This window comes from Cynoglossus semilaevis, chromosome 7 (assembly GCF_000523025.1).
Source record: "Cynoglossus semilaevis isolate Cse_v1.0 chromosome 7, Cse_v1.0, whole genome shotgun sequence".
In the NCBI taxonomy this organism is placed as follows: domain Eukaryota; kingdom Metazoa; phylum Chordata; class Actinopteri; order Pleuronectiformes; family Cynoglossidae; genus Cynoglossus; species Cynoglossus semilaevis.
This window is the reverse complement of record NC_024313.1, coordinates 8,296,877-8,312,672: the sequence shown is the minus strand read 5'-3', so window position 1 is coordinate 8,312,672 and position 15,796 is coordinate 8,296,877. Positions and strand designations below refer to the sequence as shown.

At 42.2% G+C, this 15,796-nt stretch overlaps 1 protein-coding gene across 6 annotated transcripts in view; it reads right to left on the bottom strand.

The window, feature by feature from the left end:
- The window catches only part of klhl29 (kelch like family member 29), a 178,016-nt gene that overhangs the window by 52,492 nt on the left and 109,728 nt on the right, over positions 1 to 15,796 (bottom strand). For all 6 annotated transcript variants that reach the window (XM_017033616.2, XM_008313210.3, XM_025056609.1 and 3 more), the window contains 4 exons: positions 13,387 to 13,525; positions 7,483 to 7,679; positions 4,484 to 4,596; positions 4,175 to 4,321 (listed from right to left, as the gene is read on the bottom strand). In XM_017033616.2, the coding sequence (XP_016889105.1) occupies positions 4,175 to 4,321; positions 4,484 to 4,596; positions 7,483 to 7,679; positions 13,387 to 13,525 (596 nt within the window). The remainder of the gene's footprint in view (positions 1 to 4,174; positions 4,322 to 4,483; positions 4,597 to 7,482; positions 7,680 to 13,386; positions 13,526 to 15,796) is intronic.

The window sequence follows — 15,796 nt, the reverse complement described above, 5'->3', positions numbered from 1 at the left end:
CTGCCCTGAGCGGCTACTGACAGGTGCAATGTGCCCATTCTCCCAGGGACTATTTCAGCATGATTTCACTCAAAGAGGAAATGATTTTGCTCATTTGATTCGAGCTATATTAAGGAACAAAGGCTCCATGGTGTTCATTAGCATAAAACTTCACGACTTCTCTCTCTCAACTCGATGAATTGTAACTTTTGCATTTACCCTTCAATAAATACTGTATATTTTCAAAGCCAAACAAAAACAGACGGCTGCATCCTCTGTCCATAAAGACTATTTTGTTTGTTCTCTACGTGCTGCATTACTCATGCAAGCTCTATTGTGTTTCCAAGCAAACCCGGTGGAAATGAGAAGCATCGCAGTCGCTCCAGTTATGCAGACATCACGGTTGAGTAGCTGCGACTCAAATGGCTGCACACATCAGCACCGAGCGTGCTCCGGGACAGAACGGAATGGAGGCCCAGGGTTGGCTGTCTTATAGAGAGCTCCGCCCTCTCAGATGGCCTTGAACATTTGAATACAATGTTTTAGTTTGTGTGTGTGTGTGCCAGGTCTGTCAGTCGAACAGAAAGACAAACAATGAGAGCAAGAGATACGGAAGAAAAAGCAAAGATTTTTCTCTGCATCAATCTCCACAGCCTGGCTGCTTCTTCTCAGGAGCACGTATTTGTCACAGATCACGCGTACGGACATCTCCATCGCCTTCATCTGCACCCGTCCCTCTTTTTGTTTACTCTGCGGAGATGAATGGTAGTACGATGGAAGTTTCTCCATCTTCAGCAAACAAGCACATGCATTCACAAAGAATAGGAGTCCAACTCCAGCTTTTACCTAATTGTTCTGCCAATTATTGTGCTGTGATTGTTGGCAACGTGATGGTACATAGTTACTTTTTGTTGCAGTTATGTTTGGCGTCAGATTTATCTAATGTTAAATAGGTGCCATGGTTAAAAAAACACTGTTTTAATGAGCTTTGCAGAGAAAATGGATAATAAAAGCCCCATTTAAAACACATAAAATGATAAGAAGAACGCTATAATTAATGTGCACTGTTACCTTAAACTTCAGTAATTGGTCGAGGGGACTACAAATGTTAGGACAGGCCACTGTTATTTCTGATAAGTGGACACTGGCTCACTGCTAATAGCGGCGCTGGCCCCTTTTCATCACAAAAACATAGCAGTAACTCTCCCTTTTAGCCGTTTCATTAGTTGGCCACTTTCCGAGGAACCAATTAATCAGCTTCCTTTGTCAGGATTAGTCACCTGGCAAGATAGGATCCTTTATGAAATATGTTTAGGAGAGGCGTAATGGGGGTCCTATTCAGGGATTTGGCAGAGGCTAGCTAGTTATAATTGGAGCCATGCATCTGAGGTTGTCCCACAAAAGACCTTCTCGGAGAAAAGAAGGACAGGTCTCTCTTGTCTGCCCACACGGTGAGAATAAAAAAGGTGTTTATCCCCGACATTTATTTTTGTAATTATGGAAGGAGTGTCAGAAAGGTTAAATAAAAAGGCGGCTTCTCTTTCAGGAGTTCTGTCTCCGACATAGCTGAATTAATCTGTGTTCAGCGGAGCATGCACGTTATTATATAGATAATTTATTCTCACTTTGTAACTGTTCCTTCACTACTATTATCGTAATCATCGTATCGTCGTAATTAACTTCCAGTTTTGAAAAGTTGACGCACTTTCTGAAATGCAGTGCGCTCAGAATGTCTTGAATGTCTTGTTCACATGAACAAGACATTTCTATAATAATTTTCTATAATAATAATAATAATAATAACAATAATAATACGAATTTTTAAATTATAAGACTTCTTGTTATACAATAATCATTTACTAATTACATTTTTCTTAGCTATTCCCTTTTAATACTAAAATAAATAGTTTATTTGTTGAGATCTTTGGACATAAGTGATGATAAAAAAGAAATACAACCATGACTGGTGTCTCATATTAAACCATTACGATCACTCGGTGCTCTCTCCCTGTCTCTAACATTGGTCCAGGACCCATTTCCTGATGCCACTGAACGTTAGTGACAGCAGACTGTGGCGAGAAAATTGCATATTATTTACCCGCAGCCTTCAATATGTCGCCTCTCCACTCTATAGCCTGCAGCTTACAACCCGCAGCACATACAGAGACACACGACGTACAGAGACAACACACACTCAGATGAATGCAAACGCACATGAACTTAGCTCAAGGCTTAAAGCCGCCCCCCCGCCGCCTGAGTTTTCCGACATTCTTGGTCTGACGTGTCATTAAAAAGTGTCACTGGTTCTGGGGGGAGTGCTTTCCGCAGCTCTCTGCCTCCGAGCTGGAAGATGGGATGAGGGAAAGGCAGCATGGGAATGGTGAGCTGCTGGAGGACCACGCATGTAAACTCAGCCTTCAGTGACACATGACCTTCTTATGGCACGAGGAAAACAGACTGTTCCTGCTCTGCTGGAACCAGGTTTTGTAAGTTGTTTTTCTCGGTCACACACAAGCAGCTCAGATGAGCCCGGGCAAGAGTTCAATCATAGCCCTCCCCCCCACCCCCACCCCAATTCCCTGGGTTATAATGGAGCATTTGCATTGGGGCAGAAGCAGAATTTGTTTAACCTTCTGCCTTCTTCATTCCTCTCTCAGCTCATTCTCATTTCTAAATGGCTACATGGTCATTTCTGTCCTTTTTTGTCTCGCTCTACTTCTTCCACTTGCCCCAACTCTTTCTCTTTTTTTTTTCTCGACAATTCTTTTTTTTTCCTTGCTATGAAAGTGGGGTGACTGTGTGTCTCTGTTGAGAATAAGGGGAGTGGGGAGTTGTTAAGAAAACTGGGAGAACGTTCTCCTTCTCTCTCTTTTTTTTCCTCCCATCAAATTCTCTTGCCCCTGTGTCTTTCCATTAGAGAGTGAGTCCAGAAGTCCACTCAGCAGAGCCGGCTGAAGGTTTTTGACAGAGATGACAGGGATCATTTGTTCTCCTAAACACAGGGCTGCAGCCTTCTTTTTGAATTTACAGGCGCACTAAGCTCAGCGTTTCAAATCAATCCTGTTTCGAAGCAGATACGAGTGGAACATTTTTATCGGTATAAAAAATATCGTCTTGGTTAATGTACATTAATGTGAAGACTCAACTTATTTATTTAAAGCATCGTTTAGATCATGCCAAAAAATACCATATATGACGCATGTTTAATACATGTATATAAACCAGTGGCGGTGCCCCCTCCAAAGAGCCCCCTCCACATCGACACATCCACAGCTAATGCTTCAAAACCTTACTAAACTTTATCGCCGTGAAAGGAAAAAAAAATTGCAAATCAGTGAATTTTTCAACCAGGCACAGAAGAAAAAAAAACGCCCCTCCTGCAATAACTCTTTGGGAACCACAGCAATAAACTGACAATGACATGCGACATCTGCCCAGACCTGACTCAGCTTACATCAGCCTGTATTTGATGAGATTCTTCTCATCAATGTGGATGACTCTTAGTGATTGACAGCAGTCATATATACTGTATAACTACAGTGATAATTCATCCACCTCCATTATTAAATGCACTTTTACTAATAACCAACTGTGTATTGACAGTTTGTGAATGAATCTAATAAAAACTCCTGACACGAGGTTTCTACCTGCTGCACACATACCCTTCTCTCACTGCAGTATTTTTAAACTTTTATGAATTTGGCAGAAGACCTTACAATTCATTGATTCCACTTTTTCTTAAAATTTACCCTGCTGCACCAGGCGATACCTTTCAAGGCCTTAATTATGATTAAAAGTGTTGAGGAATAAATTAAATTATGACATTATGAGAGACCATGAAATCCATTCATCATTTCTTTCTACACAGGAGAATATATTTTCATTTTCATAAGGAAACAAGTGCAGTAACATTTTGGAGCAGATGAACACGACGAGAAGACGATGAGAAGTCACTCGTCTTCTTTGTTTTTTGTTTGGTTGTGCAGCCTTCAACTGCAGTGGATCAGTGGAACGACTACACTAATACACCTCTGCAGACACACACTGCACAAGCTTCGGTTTGTTGTTTTTTTTTGGGGGGTTTTTTTTTGGCCTGATGGTGCACAGAGTGGGTGGTCATTAGGGTAAAGTAGGGTCGGAGAAGAGAAGTCACAAACCTCATTAACGCTCTGCTTAGCTGTCTTAATTTTAGTACCTGGACTCTGGAGCTGGGGTCTTGTTTGATCCATTTGATGACCGTCTCGTAGACCAGCTCCTCAGCTTTCGTGTTTAGACTGTCGTTGGACAGGTAGGACAGCAAGTCCTCCTTGGAAACACTCAGGATCTCCTCTTGTCCTGCCACCTGAAAAAATGAGTTCACGGTAAATGACGAAGCAAAACATTTTTCACGGTTTTAAGGATTATGTTTTCAATTATTTAAATAATTGTTATTTAAAAACATTTTCTGTGGAGCTTTGTTTCACTGGATTAATTAAAGTCAGAAAAATACTGAGCCTATACAAACCTCAGGGAAGTTCTGCAATGCAAATGCCTTTGCCATGTTGTGCAGCTCCGTGCAACTCATGGCTTCAGCCATCGCTAGCACTCCGAGACAATTAGCGGCCGTCAACTGTTTCTCTGATGTGGCGACAGAGAGACAGACAGACAGACAGACAGAGAGACAGACAGAAACCAAGAAAGAGAGAAACATGAGGCAGATTGATTAGAGCAGGTAAAGAAACATCATTCAAACATCTATAAAAAGATGACAGATTTAGAACACCGTAGAGACAGAAAGATGCTACAGGTAGCGCATCCCATTGGGTACGTATCTGTCGGAGACTAAGAAAAAACAAGTACAATAACTCAGAAAAGCTCCAGGGAGAAACAAAACATGGAATCGATCACTCACAGCCCGGGCAGGAGGCGGTGGATGATGGAGAGAGGGCTTTAAGGATTAGTGAGGCCACTTTAAATAAGTCAGATTTTTAGGTCTTTTAAGGACACACACACACACACACACACACGCTCACGCAAAAAGATACAAAATAAAAAATATATATCAACTCTCAAAGCCAGGATAACAAGAAGCTTATGCAATCTTCTGTGATCTTCTGTAATGATCCTGTTTTTAAGGTAGTTCTACTGCAATTTTGCTTTTATAAGAGAGACTCAGTTATTACACTCACACACACACACAGTCATGGATTAAGTCGGTCAGTGGTCACTAAAAGGGGTCAGATTAAACAATAGCCATCAAAGAGAAGCAACGGCAGACCTTTCATCACTAAAGGCAGAGACCGAGAGTCTTTCCTAAATAAATATCAGCCAATAAAGGTCACCTAACATCTGCTGGATCACAGCTAAACAAAAAGGCCAGACCAGAGACCAAAGCTGGGACCACGCTGTATCAGAGTAGGGGGTCAGAGAATCAACAACCGCTGGAAATTTGGCACTTTGAAATAGTTTTTGTGCCTATGAAGGAAAGTCACTTCTGGTGTGGAAGTTTATACACAAGTTTGATTTGAAAGTCAATATCTTGTAGGTAGTTTTAAAAGTCAGGTTTGCAATTTAGAAAAGGGCCCAGATGTAACATAAAACAATACAATTGAAGACATTAAATTATGTAACAGGAATATTTGAATTCACTGAAAAAAACTGTCACAATTATAAATATATTTTTGGGCAAACAACTTTACAGAATAAAATGTTAACAAACAAAACAAAATCAAAAACTAACCTGCACTAATACCAATAGGTACACTTACCAGGTCAGAGATTTCGAAGGACAACAGTCAGTTGTATAATTAGACAAAAACACCACAGAGCTGCTGGTAATCATCAGTTTCATATCTAAGCTCAGTCACTAATTACTGTAATCATCTACACCTGTGCGAGGGGCTTCAGACAGAGCCTGCTCCCAAGGTAAGCTCCTGAAAGACAGTTTAATATGAAGACTAGGCACAACAACAGAAATGAACAAAATTCTCTCAAAGATTTTTAAACAAACTCAGGTTTGTGTCGTGCTGTTCAAGCTTGTTCAAAAAAAAAAAACAACAACAAACAAGCAGCCCCCATGACTGCAGACACAGTTCTCTGCCAAAGGAACAGACAACAACAAAAAAAACATGCTTACTTCCTCATAATTGGAAGATGTCTGGCAGTACAATAAGGTCAGAACTGGCTGAAACCAGTTGGAGCCAGGCGACCCAGCTACTGAACAGAAAACGTCTGGCCAGACTGTGGTCTGCATGAAGAGAACGCAGCCAAAACCCACACACCTCTAATAAGGCAGAGCAACTCTTTGGGCAGTTGTAGAAAGCTGGAGACAATGTGGGGGACAATGTGTCACTGAAGTCAACAAAATAGACATTTATGACTCTATTTACATTCTATTGGACAAAAATGTTATTTTTTAATTTCATTTTATTTGAGTGCTCAGCTCCCGAAGGTGTCTGCCCAAAGCAATACTATCAGGAAGGCATCTGATTGGACCTCATTTAATTCTGTGGCAGGACAAAGACCGTTCATAGGCTGTGTCAGGCCAAGGGTTAGAGGTCAACTGCATGCAGAGAAGAGCTGCATGGATCAACCTATATATATATATATATATTGACTAAAACATTTGTCCAGTATTGAAGTCAGGGTGGTAAAAGTTGCAGAATTGACTGTTTCTTTTCCCTCAGTGTATCTATCATCACTCAGTCATTTCTTATATTGCATCAATTTCTCACTCTTCAAGGACACTGCCTTCCACGGCAATGAAATGTCATGTATCTTGTCATAGAACAACGAATTGACGCCTCTCCAGCGAGTCTTCTAATGGCTTCTCCGATTCCCACTTTTTTTTTTTTTTTCCAAATAGAGGAAAACAAATCAATGGCGTGTCCTACTGGTTCTCTTTTACCTTCAGTTCACTCTGCTGCTGTCGCTGACCTTTTTACTAATATGTACTTCCCCTGAGTTATGGCAACCAAAAAAAAAAAAATGAATGTAATGTAAAACTTGACATTTTCAGCATTTGGTCTGGTCTGAACCACTAAAATCTAGAACACACGAATTGGATTTCAATGTGATATCTGGAGATCCTCAAAGCCCTTTTAATCCTTTGGTCCAATTTCCATACTTTGTATATATGTCAGGGCAGAGTGGGAACCTGTTTTGCTTTTTTTTTCTATTCCATCACAGTTTGGACCTCAGGGTTTGACATTTAAGTGACAATTGTTCCCTGACCTTTTTACAAATCTGCCCCTGGATGAACTCAGAGGCGCTGTGCCCAAATGAGAACAGGAGCAGGCAGAATAGAAACACAGCTGGTGCCTTGGAGTAAAGGAGCATCTATAGGCTCTGCACCAGGCTGTGCATAATGATGAAGCTCCACAAAGATGCACACACTACACTGAGCAGGTAAGGTTGTGTAGGAATATCTGATGTAGTGAGCGTGCACATTTGCTGATATAAGCGTAAGCCTTGCACACACACACACACACACACACTGCTGTTTGTAGTGTATAGTGCTCCTACCTAGAAAGGACACACAGACTTTACAGAAGGTGTTGAACTGGAACTTGTTGGCGGCCTCCAGCAGCGTTTTGGCGTTGGCCGAGTCGATGACCAGCGATCCCGTGTAGACGAACTCCAGCAGCAGCTCCAGCACGTCGGCGCTGATGTTGCTCATGTTCAGCTCCAGCATCTCGCCGCTCCGCGTCTCCCCTGAGGACCTGAATGACCAGCCACGGCAGAGACAGAGGAGTTTAGGTACATCACGTGATGAACCATCACGGCACAGAGACACAGAGTGAAGAGAAAGACGGACGCATGTACGTTACACACAACACCCTTAGGACACCTTGGCAAGTACGAGAGTGGGGAGGAAATAAGCAAATCATTACACGATAAGATAAAGTAATGTGAAAAAAGGGGGAAGAAACAGAAGTTTGGATGGAAAACTAAAGTGCTGCATCTGAAACAAATGTTCTGTCTCTAAACGGAGATTAGACAAATCAAAGTCCAATAGAAATAATAAACATTATTTCAACAGGCATGCTCGTTACGACTGTGCTTTCATGTATGCGTGGGTCCAGAGTTGGACGTGCATACATGAGTGTTAATGACGGGCAGTTCACACACTGACGAAGAGTGGATGGAATATTTGGATGGTGCACCGGACCGTTTTTGCTACCTCTAGGTTACTGAGGCAGGGCATGGGGTTTTACTGTCGCCACAAAGCGGCGGTGCCAGGAACGCTTACGTCAGCAAATTAAATAGAAAACAATACCAGTGGAAATGTAAAATTCTATCACGAAGACCTGCACCACACTGTGACTTCACCGGGATCAAATGGCTGAGATTAGTTCACATGCAGGATCCCCTCCAGAGAGGTATGAGAGCATTAAATAACACCTCACCACCCATGTTTAATGTCCCATGTGAAACAATAATCCACTCAAGGGCAAAATAAATGGAATCAAAGCCCGGCAGAACACTGCCCCCACTACTTTGTCTCTTTTAGCGGCTACGGACATTAACAATATGAAAAGTGCCCGACATTAAGATGGATGGAAGCTGTTTTCTTCTGTCAGTCACGGCCCGCGCAATGATAAAGCTCTGGGTGTGTGTGTATATATGTGTGTGCTCTAGGCTTCTGCTGAAGACAGTTTATGTGATAAGACCATTTCATGACACAGAGTCGGCGTGTAGTGAGAGACAACGACAACGAAACAAACACGTTGAGACAGAATGTCTGGAGTGACGGGGAGAGACAGGAGAGACTGAGGGACAGAGTGGGTGTGGAGGAAGCAAAGGAAAGAGAAGCAGGGCAAGACGGTTCTTCCACAGGGAGCCAGCAGCCATCCTTCTGAGGGAGGGATTGGGTTGTTCCATGACTGTACCTTGGTTGTTTAAATAAGAGATCTCCTCAGCCCACCCCGAAAAAACAAAACTCCACCATCACACCTAAACAGAGTCTTTGTTTCCGCTGCAATATTCATTAGTAGCCTGTAGTGTATGAACTGAGACATTAGTTGTCGTTTGGAGCGCATTCAGAGGGTGAGAGGGGAGAAGGACATTGAGTAATCAAAATAAATGAATAAATGAAAAAGACAATAGCATTATCTGGATGGACATGTGCTGGAAAAACCAAGGAAGTAACTCCTTTTCCTCCTGCAAAGCAAAAAGCCACATATGTTATTGCTCGTGTTCTTTTTTTCTTTTTTCTTTTTTTTTTTTTTCAGCACAAAGCCCTGCAGTGGGGGCAGGTAGTAAGACAGAAGGAAGTGAAGGGGAGTGCTGTTCAAGGTTAAAGTGATGGAAGGAGATGTGAGGAACAGAGAAAAGGGCTAAAAAAAAAAAGAAAAAGAAGAAGAAGAGCATGCTCATCATCCTGGTCAATTAGTGCAATTGGAACCGGCTCAAGTAGCAGTCTGTTCTGTCTGAGCACTTATGTTATGGAAATGACTTTTTCTGGAGCTTTTAAAAGGTGGATATTTATGCTGCATCTGATTGCAGACTTGAATTTAAATAGTGACACAGGGCGTCAGGGAGGACGGGAGAGAGAGAGAGAGAGAGAGAGAGATAAGACAAGGGAGAAAACATGGGCACACTCAGGCAAAGAAATTTGTTTGTGAAAAATGCACCACTTACTCAAGAGCAAGTCTGAGAAATCAGCAGAGACTGTCAGAATGGTAGCAAGCAGATGTAGAGAGGAAGGAGGTAAATGCACTAACACACACACGTGCACACTCACACACACCCCCACTTAATAAATCCTTCAACCTAAAAAAAGCCCATTTTTACGAGGTAGACATTTAACTTTTTCACGCAGGACCATATTTTTGCCGCGCCTCGCGCGCTTCCACGACACCTTAAGATGGAAGGTTACTCAGATGCAAAGCGAACACTGTCTGGGCTAAAAATGGATAACATTAATACATATTCTTATATAACATTAATCAGGGATAAATGATATAAATAAACAGTCGGAGTGGGCAAGTGCTAGCGGTGGTTCGGACGCAAGTTTCGCTTGTGTTTGCATTCTGGTATTGAGGCCACTACATTTTATCATTTGGTGATTTGGGGAAGTTCAGTGCTGGGTGTGTAGAAGGTACAAGTCTAGTGATAGGGAAAATAAACGAATTAAATTGCCTGTTAAATAAAATGTTTTAGTCTGGTTTCTTTCACACTGGACTAAAGATAAACAATAACACTGTCAACACATAAAATCAGGTTTGAGATTTGGATTATCTGATCATTTCACTTGGTCAAAACGAGGTTGCTAATTGATATGTGAGAGTAGGGCTCATCTCTGGACTCAGCTGCTGAGTTCACACAGGGCGGACACCTTAATGGGCCTTAACACATCTCCCCAGACGTCCTACCATCACAACTGACTGAGAGAGAAGGGAGGAAAACAAATGGCATGAAAGCATGTGTCAGGACTACTGAGAGATTTCACATTACTGATGCAGTGGCCGTAAATTAAATGCTTGCGGAGCGCACTTATTTGAAAATCCCACGGGGTAAAATGGAATTACTGAAGATGATCTGTCACCCTGTTCTGTGCAACAGTACTTTAAAGAGAGGGGGTAATAGGTTTTTGGGCAAGGGCAGACGTGTGCGTACATTACACTCAGGCATTATATTTTTCATCTTTCACGTGGTACGCCGGCTGAGAGAATGAATACACGCAGTAGGGAAGAGGTATTACTATCTGAGTGGGAGAGGACGGTAAAACGGTTGAAGCGGGCTTTCAAATATTCTTCAAATACTTCAAATCCTGAGTATGATGATTCCAGCCCCATTACAGTAATACCATTTTTACATGTTGTTAGAAGAGTATTAAAAAAGCAAAGAATAAAAAAAGGGGGGGATTATTTTGGTTACGTTTAAATGGGTCATACGGTGGGGAGTATGTTTTGTATTTGTCTGCATATTCACTAATTTGTCTGTGTTGCCTCTTCCTTTTCAAGGTAAACAAGACAATTTGGGCTCCCAAGATATGAAAGGCAGCAGTGGTTATGCAATTGAAGCAGCAAATCAATGGGTAATGTTTGAAAATGGGGCCTAATTTCACACTGGTGTTGAAATGTAGCGGAGCTTTTGAACACTAGTCCATGTTCCTAGTTGTGACTTTTAGCCTTATCTCCAGAGTTAAAAATGCATGTTGTTAATACTATGTGTTAGGATGCACGTGTACTTAAAGGTGATTTGCACTTCTCTGTTCTCCAGTACAATATCAACGCCTCCAGATATAAAGACCCCGTCCTTGTATTCAACATATATAGACGCACGAGGATGCATGCACTACAACACTAGACTCAGGGTTAAGTACCTCCCCTCCCCTCACACACGCGCACACACATGCACGTGGTTTACAGCAGGCTGACAGGCCCTCTGAACTGCAGTGAATACCATCTGAATAAGAGGGGTTAGATTTTTAGCCCTGCTCTCTCTCCCTGTCTCGCTTACATGACCTCATGAAAATATGGACAGCAGCGAGCCACAAGCCACATCAGCATAACTCTAGTTGCGAAAAAAAAAAGAAAGGAAATGACCAGAGTGGCACGTGAGCGACCGCACCTCAACACATTCCTCGCGGCTACGAGCGAAACGCTTTCCTGTGAGCTCATTTACGCCTTTTGTTTGTGTTCCTCCCCTGCTCTCCTGCTGTGCCTCCCTTCCTCAACTCCCATTTTAATTTTCTTCCAAGGTGCAGCGCACGGTAGAAAAATCAACGGCAATAACTGCGGTAGCTTAGTGTTGTGAATTCATTAGTCGTTCTTTCAAACTGGCTCTAAAACATCATAATTACGACAAAGTGCGGATTCTCCAGTGTGAGGTCTAATGGGAAACGTTTTCTTTACATAATCTGGGGGGAAAAAAAAATCTACTGTCACGATAATAAATTAAGACACTATTACAATAAATTAAGCATTTAATGAGAATTGACTCAATTAAACTTTCAAATTACGCAAGTAGGATTGGACATTGAGGAGCAGCAGGCATGAATGTATGCAAGACCAGCGAACTCCTTCAGGAGTCGGTTTCTTTAAGAGACCTTGTCTTCACGCACAAGTGATCTTTACATCCTGAATACGAGGCAGGGATGAGGCATTGCGACAGACGGGATGACCAGCAGTCGGGCGTTAGTTGTATCCAAAGTCACTTTAGTCTCTCAGGAAGCGTCTCTGCTATTGACAAGGTCAAAATAAGCCTGAGTGCCTCGTTTTCATTCATGGGATGCTGCAAGTATCGCTGTCATGGACACTGGTGAGTCTGGTACAGACTCCGCTCTGTGGCTGTTTTATCTCTGTCCTCTCTCTCTCTCTATCTGTCTCTCTCCCTCTCTGCTCTTCTTCACTCCATTTCCATTCAGGAGTAACAAGAGTATCAGCACTAAGAGAGTGGGGGGGCTGCAGCTGATAAGCAGCCGGGCTGCAGGGCAAAGTGGCAAACTTCCCCAAGGCATTCCATCTCCTGCCGGCTACTGTAAGTGTCTCTCTGTTGGACACTGCATTTCATCCCTAGCCATGCAAGGGAGAACAATAATACACCAATGCACATGAACACCAACATGGTGGAGTAACTTTGTGTTTCGGGCGGAAGCGAAAACACCTGTAAAAGTTTCAAGTAAAGACGAGGACACTGGGGAATGTGGAACTTTTCTGTGAGATACATGCACACTTCCACATGTGCACCCATAGAGATACAACAAAAAGTCTGCATCTAACATACACAGTCGCACACACAAAAGAGGCACCGATGGAAAGAGCCCATGAAGAAACAGAAAAGTGTGGAGAATGAAGGACAGAACAGAAGGCAAACACTTGGATCCTCATCAAATGAAAACATTGGAGAAGTGCAACGATAACCTGTGAAAGTGGTGGTTCATTAAGCTGTCTTAGATGTGCTGTACGTTTGTGCTTTGTTTTCGACTCTGAAATGTCTTATTAGTCTAACCAGGGTATATTAGCATATGAAAAGGCTGTTTTGTAGCAAAAGTCAGAAAATAGCAGCAGAAAATTATGGAAGCTTGGGAGACAAAAATCCCACAGTCCACAGACGACAGCGTGGCTTTGGTAAATTACCACCCAAAGTGTAGAATGCATGATTGTTTTGTTTTGGCCCTTCGGTGAGTTTTAAAACATCCCCAGTCATGGAACATTTTCACTGCTCATTAAAATGGAAATGTGGTTAAACTGCCCTACATGGGGAGGAAAAATAATGACGAGCGTTGACCTTTGTCTTCAGTTTCAGATACATTCATTTGAGTGGGAAGGAAGAAGGAATGGCTGCTGGCCCTGTGCTAGGAACCAAAGTCTTCACACACCTGCAAGAGAGAGAGGGGAAGGGAAAAAAAGCGACAGAAATGTGCCCTATGAAAAGAACAGATTGGATCAACAGCTGTCGGGAGGGGAAGCGAAGGCAAACCTTTTCACCAGGTCCTTGAAATACAAGCTGCAGGAAGCTAGAACATTTTGGTGGACTTCAAACTCTTTGCCTTCAACAATAATTTTCAGGTCTGTAAACTCTTTCGCTCTGCGTTGTTGGTTCAACTCCTTCAACATCTCTGTAGAACAAGAAAAAGAAACAGAAAAACGCCACATTTGGGTTTAGAATACATGTCCACCAAAAGCATGACAACAAGAGAAAACAGAACAAAATGGTTAGAAGAGAACAACTTTGGTGGTCATTGTAAAGGAAAACTGTTCGTGATGTGAGACGAGTGACACGTGCAGATTTAAGCCAGTTTATACTGTAGAGGTGCAGCAAAGAGAGAGAGAGAGAGAGAGTGTGTGTCTGTGTAAACAAAAGTACACATATGCTTTATGGAACGAGTCTTTTGGATTTCGAAAAGCAAACTCCTTTTTTTTTAGCCTGTGTTTGACTGCTGTAAATTTAAACTACCACTGAATGAGTATCTAAAAGAGACGTGGGCTGAAAATGGAGACAGCCAATGCATTATTCATACCAAAATAAAATTATTTGGCTTCTTACCAGTACCCTATTGTCAGCATGGAGTTGACCTTCAAATGTTGCTCAATAAAAAAACGCCCACTGCTTATCCCTAAATCCCTTCCCCCTCCTCTCTCTCAGAAAAATACCACACTCATTTTTGTCTTTCTCTCTGGCAACAAAACTATAGACAACAGAGACAAAACACCACCTCAGAAAACACACTTAGAGCAAACGGCTGTGATGATGAAGGTCACAGACCACTGTGTTGAGGTAAAATCCAGAGTAAAAGCTCCAATTTTTAGGTCAGACTTTAGTTTCTAGTCTCTACTACAAATTTGGTGAGGTTTTTAATTATTATTAATTTACTTATTTTAGGTGTTCAGCACTGTTATATGTTTCATTAAATCAAAGTTTAAAAATCGAACATGAGGCGAAGCGAATGTGAATTTTATTAAAAAAAAAAAACATTGTTAAATTATTCAAGCTCTGCAACAGAATTCAATGGAGCTTCACCGACTATTTTTTTTCATTTCCCAAAAGTGAAAGAACATTTAAAAAGAACTCGGACCATCAACAGGTCAAAGACGGAGGTCGTGACCTGGTGTGAAAAAAATCCGGCAGAATTCTACAAAAAAGGAATTCTCTAACAGGAACAGCACTTGGAGAAATATTTAGACTGAAATGGAAGATAAATACAAAAATAACTTTATTATTTTCATGTTTTAACAGCTACTGGACCTCGCTCCTGACTGATCGGGCCTCACACTAAACCTGAGTCACTCATCAGCACCTGTGTGTCTTTTCCTTGACATGTTTTTTTAACACGTCAGCCTATGGTTCCTGCGGATGAAAGCTGCTGTGGTGTGTGACCCCCTGTCGACGCGCGCTCATGCGGTGTGTGAATTAACAATGACTTCACAGGCTCCAGATCACAGCGGCGCCTTATGTACTGCGTGTCGCACAGTGATCCGGCGACAGTTCTAAGTCGTGTAATGTGTACTCGGCTTTGCTGCGACGCCGGGTCCAAGGCCGTTGCTGTGCTGCATTGTAACAAGGCACCATGATGAGATGCTGAAAGTGAAAACCAGCAGGAGACGACTAACCTATTCTATTGCCTTAGGAGTGCTAATGAAAACAGGTTTGGTTTATCTCTGCAAATATCCACTGTTTGGGATTCTACTAAACAAAAACACATACAGTAGCTTTAAATAGATTAGCATCCTACAGAGTTCCCGTAGGGGGAGGATTTTAGTCATAGAGAGAGCAAACGTCTGTGCAACTATCGCAGCATTATCACAGCATTTGGTAGGGAACGGTTAGGCTCAAAAAGTGTCATAAAAAGACATAATATAGCTAACAGATAATAATAATACAGATAAGAAACCCGGCGTCTGGATCCACAGAAACCGTTACTTTCCCTGAAGCTAACATTGCTGACCTCTGCATAAACATGGCTCTCGGATCAGTGGAGATTCTGAGACTACAGATTATCATTCCGATCATGTCCAAGAGCGAAGGTACGCAAAGGTGCAGGGATGGAAATCCGTGCCGCGCGCGTCCAGACAGTAAAGCTGCCAAACCCGGCAGAAATGTAACAGTATTGTTAAAGTCCAGACTGGAATGGAGGATTTTTCTGTTCTCCTCCTGAAACTGTCTGAGCTCGCAGCAGACTTAAATCATAGAATTAACCTGGTCTGACACTCGGGCCCTTTATTTGGCTGAAATACCTCCTCATTTAGCTCGTTGCATTCTCCTGTCTGACACTGGGAGCTCAACGCTGAATTAATTCAGGAGCTGGAATTATACAGTATAAAGACACATGACAAATAAGGTGCAATTCAGAAGCACGGTTTTGTAAAAAGCCTCTTCCCTGAGCAGCACA